We start from the raw sequence: 7,675 nt of genomic DNA on the forward strand, positions 1-7,675 counted from the left end.
ATTTAAAGCACTGGATGTAGTTGTACACAAAAGTATGTGTAGATCTAGATGTTCAGCTAGAGGTAGCTGGCGAGATAAAGGTAGGTGAAGGTACAGAGGTAGTGAGGGGTGTAGAGGTAGGTATATAGAGATATAGATTCACATGTAGGAATGGAGGCAGTTCAGGTGTAAATATACAAATACAGGTAGGTATAGAGGGAGTGGTAGGTGTTGAGATAAAGTTGTGTGTAGCTGTAGTATTCAGGAAGTGGTAGGGTGGGAGATAAATGAAGACTGTAAAGCAAGTGTGGGAATAGAAGTAGTTTTAGGATTAGGGCTAACTTTTTGACATTCTTCATTATTAGCCAGCAAGACTAGATTCCGTTTGTTAGATGTGCCCTGTACTTAAGAGCAGATGCCCCGAACCTCTTTTCAAGAAGACATCAGGTTTTTCAAGAAGACATCAGGTTTCCAGTCCCGACCTTTTATCACAAGCCATGGTTGTTCTCTGCTAATTTAGTCTTCTTGGCGCAACGGAACTTGAGGAGAATGCATTAGGATGTTAAAGTTCACTACTCGGAACAATATATACTCAGTGACATGAGGCGTGGTAAACCTGTCTGACTAAATGACCATTATTAATCTGATTGTATGGAATGCTGTTTGTGCTGCAAAACAGGTCTGCTGGGATAAGCAGGGCACGCGCTGAGGGAGGAGGCGCGTACAGCGCAGCCTCATAGCCCTAACTGGAACCAACCGGGCTGACGGGAACCACCTGCGTCCCGTGCGCGAGCCCAGCCGCGCCCTCCAGCCAGGCCCCCTGATTGGAGGACTGCGGATTTGGCGAGACTCGCAGGCTGGGCCGGTTCAGTGAGGCGAGAGCGGCTAGACCTGTTCCACGGTGGCCAACTTTTGTCGCGGTGTTTGTGGGGGTGAGGCGGATCTGCGCCTCTCCGGGCCTTGACTTCTTTCAGTCGTGATTCTCGGAGTAGGAACAACCGTGAGAACAGAGTGCCCGTGAGATCGCAGGTGAACCGGGGCAGCGGAGCAAACAAAAGGGTGTTGATCAGCGCCGGCTGTTGTGGGGCCGAATTCTCGGATCTGCGCTTCCAAATGCAACATTTGTTTCCTGTTGCGTTAAAAGTAAGCGGCACATGAGTTTTGGAGCCAGATGCGTTGCGTCACCAGAGACACACAGGAAGGCGAGTACTGCTGGCTGCATTTCCGAATGTTATACTGACGTGGTCTTAATCAGTACCGGTACACAACAGTCATCTCGGATGTGCAAAAAAAACCATAACCTGTAGCAGCGAAGCCCGGGAAGGATGATTTGTAAGTTGTGATAGTGGACTTTGCACTGATGCCACCATGTACATGGGAACGGCTGACTCTCTGTGTGTGGTTCCTGCCATTTGATAAGGCAAGTTTTTAAAATACAGTTCTATTAACGAGGCGGACCGTGTTTGTCTGGGACTGGGTGCAGATGATAGCACATGTGGCTGGGAATCGGGCACCACTAACTGTGCGCTCTATTCATAAGCCACATGTGGGCTGTTGTGAGCTGCAGAGGTGAAGGAGCAGGTAGTGCGACATTCAGACAAGAAGATGATGGTGCAAACTGTGAAAGTGGTGGATCTCTGTGGCTCCGCAGGAAAAGGAGAGGCTATTGATCCACCATCTTCGAAGATCACTGCAGGTGCTTCAGATTTCAATGCTGCAAGTCCTCGGGAAGCACCTGGCAAATGGTGTAGAACAACCACAATTGGAGCAGAGCTCGGAGTTGCTACCAGGCATCCCTTTTCCTCGGGAGACTCTAGCTATTTTGTAGTTGGGTGCCAAGATGGTCAGGAGGAAGCTGCAGAACCTTTGTTGGGAGAAGTGCCTTCAACCGGGGGTTGCGCTTCTGAAATTGGAGACGGGCACCTCACCTTGGAGGAGGAGCATAAAGTCAGCGTTAAGGTGATGAACTGGGTTGATGCCACCGATATTTGTTTCAGTGATGAGAAGAGCAGCAGCAAGGGTACATTGGATCAAACACAGCCCCCTGTGGAACTGTGCCCACTTGGGGACCCAAGATCATGTGATGCAACGTCCCAGGTGGTGGATGAAAGCACACTCTCTGATGTACTGTGCCCCCATCGGGAAAGTGGAGAACCCTCAGTTAATCAATGTCTAGCTCTGGCGCAAGGAGCAACATATGTTTCAATGTGTCAGTCAATGGAGAAAAGTTCACCATCTTCTGTACTACATGTACCCCAAGTGTGCCATGGTCTAGAAGAAAAAACATCTTTTAGAATGTTGTGCTCGCCTGTAGAACAAGGAGTTCCTCCAGCTGTGCTGTGTCAACCCATGAGAGAAAAAGCATCATTTTCTGCACTAGTTCTACCTCTCTGCTCAGGGACAAATGCTACTCTATTGCATGCCTGTGCTGAAGCAGAACCGTTTGCTGTACCGTGCCCAACTCTCCAACAAACAACACAGGCAACTTTGCTAGACCCATCTCTGGAAGCAAGAGTTCCCATTGGAGACCAATGCCATTATCCTGAACAGCATAGGCTGTCTGATGGAATCTCCTCTCCTCTGCATCATAGAGAAGCCTGTCTTGAAACTGATACCTTTGTGGCAGAATGTATGGAAGTGTCACCAGATCAGCAATCAGCAGAAGCCCTCGTCCTTTCTGTGGAAGATGAGGTTGAGCACCAGGAGTGCCCCATTTGCACTGAACAGTATGATACTGGCCAGTGTCGCCAGGCCCAGCTGAACTGCCAGCATGTGGTGTGTGATAACTGTGTGAAGGCCATCATGGATCAGGGTGGCCAGGCAGATATAGGTCGCGTGAAGTGCCCCATCTGCCGCCAAAAGACGCCAATGATGAAGTGGGAAATTCTCAAGCTACAGGAATCAATGCTGGAGCAGGACTGTACCCGCCTGCAGACAGTCCAGACTCCGCTGACTGTGGTCCCAAGGAGACCTGGGCTCTGTGGAGCCTTGGAGTACAACTTCCAGCAGCGTTTCCGTACTAGCCGCACCTTCAGCTGCATCCCCTGCCTGCGGTATCCTCTGTGCTTCATAGAGCGCCTCAATGAGCTGGAGAGGCGCAACCGCTGTTGCTATCTCTTCACCCTTGTACTCCTGTACTTTGCGGAAAAGCTTTGCTTTGTGCTACCCTTCCTCCCCATCTTGATGCTAGTTTTAATCATAACACTGGATACACACACTTAAGTTATTTTTGTTTGGTCCCAACAATACATTATCACAATGATCGCAACTGCATATAGGAGGTTATTCCTCATCCACACTTGCAGAATTTGAGCTATAATACAATCTTTAGTTCTTTATTGCCTTTCGTAGTTCTTTATTTCTGGTAGCACAAAGTGTTTTAGAGCATCAGCCATGCCCTTCGTTCTACATTGTTTCAGTGGTAGCCAAAGTATGCTACTGGGGCGAAGGCCATCATGCAATATGTTTTAGAACCTCCATCTCTATCAAGAGCAAGTTATTTCAGCATTTGTTCCATCATCAGTAAATTATTGGAGCCTTAGCCTCATCCTAAGTACATTATTAGAACGATACATCATCCACAGTAGATCATTTAATCGTTAGCCCCATTTGTAGTGCTTTACTGAAGCATTATCTTGTCGCACACTTTGTTAAAGATTTGACTCCACCATAATTTGTGCAGCTGTCAATCAAGCTGTCTTCATATATTGCACTTTTATTTGCATATCTAGAGGTGTTTTCTCAGCGATTTAACCTAGACACTAAGGGATTATCGTGGCAGACCTCAAATCCCTACATGGCTTTTTCTATTATGGTGACATGCTGAATAATTGTGCTGCCTCTTGGCTTCTGATTGGTCGGTTTGTTTCATGCCTTTCTGAATAGTCCTATAAATGATAATGTGAATGAGAACAATAGGGAAATTTGCATAACTGTTTGCTGCTATTTTGAACCACAAAGATGATTCAACTATGTATAACGTCCTCCCCACGGTTTCCTGTTTTCTGACCCACCAACATATGGGCCTTACCACTCTATAACTTTTTAAATATGTTTCACACAATTAAAACAAATGCGCAAATAATGTCTTTGTTAACCAAAAGTGGACCAGCCTAAAGGAAACTCTGGACATCTGCTTATACATCGCTCATTCTGAAAGGCACGTAGGGCTTGGAGGATGTCTGAAGAATGCCAACAGACAATCTGACATGCAGGAGCACTAACGTCTCCCAGACTTTTCTCACTGCTCCCCCCAAGTGGCCTTTCTCTTACTGTGCCAGGAACTCTTGTGGGGACTGAAATGCAGTTCTCCCTAATGGAGTCACGAATTCCATTGCCTTTAAATAAAAGGGTTTTACCAACTAACGTTTTTTTCAAATCAGATTTGTTAAATTGAGTTGACATATTTTAAAGCTTCATAATATTTAGTTTTTTCCCCCATAAGTTTGTTCCTTTTGAACTGCCATAGGGGCACAAAGCTTTTATCATTTTTTTAAAAAGATAATCTTCCTAGAGAATGTCGTGGATAACTGGCTACGGTTTCTTTCTCTTTGCCCCCTCTCTTTCTTTTCTCTTAGTATGGCTATAGTGGCACCAGACTCCATTTATTTCCAACGTATTGCATGTTCTTAAGAAACGAGTCGGGTCCCCCATGCACGATTGCCTTTTTGATGGGTGGTGTAAAATGTTTCACAAATCGTGCAAGATTGGAGGGGCCCGCGGAGAGGGAGAGACGCAGTCTAGTCTCTCTCCGCGGGCATTTTCGGGAGAGGAAGTGGCGCGCAAGGCGCCCTATTGGTAGGGAGATAGGTGGGGGTGGGATTGTTAGGTAGGGTATATAAGGGGGGTGGAGGGTGGGGTGGGGTCGGCCCTTTCTCAGCACCGACGCTAGGTAGGAGGGAGTGTTAGTTTGGAGGGAGGTCAGGCAGGTGTTTGGGCCGGGGAGTTTGGGACGCAGGGCCAGGCCGGCAATTTTTTCAGTAGCAAGCAGGCGCCCCGCCTCGCGGGGACGTTTGAATTCTTCCTTTTTCGTCGAGTTCAGAATAAAGGCACTGCGGAGGGCGCGGGCGGCGTTTTTTTCAGGGGGAGCGGCTCCGTTTTTGGCAGAACAGCAGCGGGGGACCGGGAAACGCGGCCCCACCCCCAAACCAGCAAACAGATAGCGCGGAGCCGCGCGCTCGCGGGAGGCGGCCCCCCGGGGGTTTTTTGCCTCGAAGGCACAGAGGAAGTCAGCGCATAACCGGCAAGGCAGGCATTGCCGGCACCGACGCGCGGGGCCCCAGGGGCCATTAACGAATTTTAGGCCACGCGGAAGGGCCCAAAAAAAAAAAATTATAATAAAATAAAATATATATTCTTGTTTGCTCACCAGTTTTCTGAGCAGCATATAAGACACGCGGCCTGATATTGTTGGGATAAATAAAAAAAAATAAAAAAAAATATATTATACATATTAAAATATATAAAAAATAAAAAAAAAAGGGGGAAAACAAATATATATATATATACATACCCACAACATGGCTTCTGGACACGACGCGGAGGCCGTACGGGCCGCACTACGCGTGCTAGGCGAGGCAGGGAGGGCAGATTTGCTCAGACCTGGGGTTTTAGATCAGGCATGGGTGGGGATGACACGCCCCAGTAGGGCGGCATCGGGGCGGGTGGCGGCCGCAATCGCGGCTTGCGAGTCACAGGACTCTGAGGAGGAAGAAGGGGACGAGACTGTGGCCCCCGGGCAGGCCGCAATTACGCAGCAGGCCCCTCACGGGACCCAGAGCCCGCTTTTGTTTGGAGGGGAAACCCAGGCTTCAGGGGATGCAGCAGCAGTTAGTGCGCAAGTAGGCGCGGGCCCAGCAGGTGGCGCGTGCCCCAAGACGGGAGGGGAAAAAGACGACAGCCAGGACAAGGAGGCAGAGCAACCCATAGCGGGACCCAGCGGGGATTTTGCCCCTTTAGATTTGTCATACAACAGGGGGGAGGCCCCCAGCTCGGGTTTTTTCGGGGCGCCCGTCAAGAAAAGAGGCACATACGCCGGAAGGCACAGGGGCGGGCCAGGAAGGGCCAAGGCAGTGCCTCGCCAGGCCAGGGGAGGTAAAGTCAAGGCAGCGCAGGGAACGGGGACCGAGGGGGACCTGAGCCCGCACAGGCAGGCGGCCTGGGACCAGGCTGAGACGTGGGATCTAGAGGCCAGAATAAGGGAACAGCGCAAGGCAGTGGCGGAAACGGAAGCCAGGTGGGCGCAGCTCTGTAAGGACAGGGACGAGGCACAGGCACGCAGTGAGCTTACTTCAAAGTTTAGAGAGGCCAAGGGACAGGCGGGGCCACAGCAAACGGGACAGGGTGAGGGTACCTGGGTATGGGTGCCACAGGCAAGGGGAGAACAGAGACAAGAGGCTCGAGCGGCCGAAGGGGCAGTTGGCGCTGTGAAACCCGGTGACGCAGACGGTCATGGGGTCAGGAGGGCGGCAATGCCAGCGGCGGAGGTTGGCAAGAGACGGAGTACGCTAACTGGGCGCAATACGGCAAAATCGCGTTGGCACGAAGCTTTGGAGGGGTCTGCAGCGGCCTTCTCCACACCGAGGGACCAAGGAAGCCGTTCCGATGGCACGCGCCATGAGGCTGGGGAAGCATGTACGAGTACATCTGACAATACTAGAGATCTCGGGCAGCGCAAGGGCCAGTGGGAAGGAGAGGATGAACTGGAACTGGACTATGAGGAGGAAGGGGATGATTGGGAGGATGGCGAAATACGTGATTGGGAGGTGAATGCGGTTACCAAAGGGGGCGGGCGAGGGCGCAAGAGCGGCGCAACCTCTTCGTTGTCTGTTTTACAGGTGGCACCCCCGCTGGATGGCCCCGTGGGTGGTCGGCACTTTACGCCGCGAGGCAGAAGCCTAAAAAGAATACCAAGGAGTCTGGCAGACACCACCGGAGGTAAGAATTGGTGGTCAGTGTGGGGTCAAGGGAGGGGTATAATGAAGGAGGCGAACACAAAAAGGTCCATTGGGGTAGGTGATGGGTCGGTGCTAGAGAAGGCAGGTGATAGCGACATTCAGAAGTCGGTAGAGAACAAGGCCAAAGAAGGCACCGCCACGAGCGGTACGGCGGCGACGGGGAAGGAGGACACAGGAGAAAAGGTAGTGGAAGACAAAGAGGGGGGAGGCCTCAGAAAAAGACTGCCATACATGGGTTTAGCCATGCCTCTGGGTTCGCATGTGGCGGAGAAAACAAAAAACAAAATATGGAAACACGAATATGTAGACGTTTTTAAATTGCTACATAGGGACATACAGGCAAAGAAAGGGTCCAAGGAAGAGGAATGGGAGCTAGCGCGCAGACCCCGAGTGCCGATAACAATGGATAACTGGACATCGGCCTTTTTGATATTCGCCAGTATATACTGCGAGAAATATCCGGACAGGGCCATTGCACTTTTCAAATACATGGATATAATTAGAAAGGCACAGATGTATTTTGGAGGTTTTGCATGGCTTAGTTATGATGAGGAATTCAGGGCCCGGGTGAGTGTTAATCCGGAGAAACCGTGGGGGGACGTGGATCCCGAGTTGTGGATGCGGTGGATGGCATCGGCGCAGACAGCGGCGTCCACTCACACTGCGAGTGGCCTGCCAGTGACTTACAAGCCCTTTCAAACTCGCCCCGCCCAGGGAGGGGCGGGCAATACTACTAAAGC

General features: G+C 50.6%; 1 protein-coding gene across 1 annotated transcript; it reads left to right on the forward strand.

Moving 5' to 3' along the window:
* The first annotated feature begins 837 nt into the window (after window positions 1–837).
* Window positions 838–4,344, forward strand: LOC138301153 (ring finger protein-like). The gene has a single exon (XM_069241331.1). The coding sequence runs from the start codon at window positions 1,585–1,587 to the stop codon at window positions 3,199–3,201; it is 1,617 nt and encodes a 538-aa protein (XP_069097432.1). The 5' UTR covers window positions 838–1,584; the 3' UTR covers window positions 3,202–4,344.
* The last annotated feature ends 3,331 nt before the right edge of the window (window positions 4,345–7,675 follow it).

This window comes from Pleurodeles waltl, chromosome 6 (assembly GCF_031143425.1).
Source record: "Pleurodeles waltl isolate 20211129_DDA chromosome 6, aPleWal1.hap1.20221129, whole genome shotgun sequence".
Lineage (NCBI taxonomy): Eukaryota > Metazoa > Chordata > Amphibia > Caudata > Salamandridae > Pleurodeles > Pleurodeles waltl.

Bases quoted from the DNA above. Each gene is read 5' to 3' on its own strand.
- LOC138301153 (XM_069241331.1), top strand. From the start codon at position 1,585: ATGATGGTGCAAACTGTGAAAGTGGTGGATCTCTGTGGCTCCGCAGGA.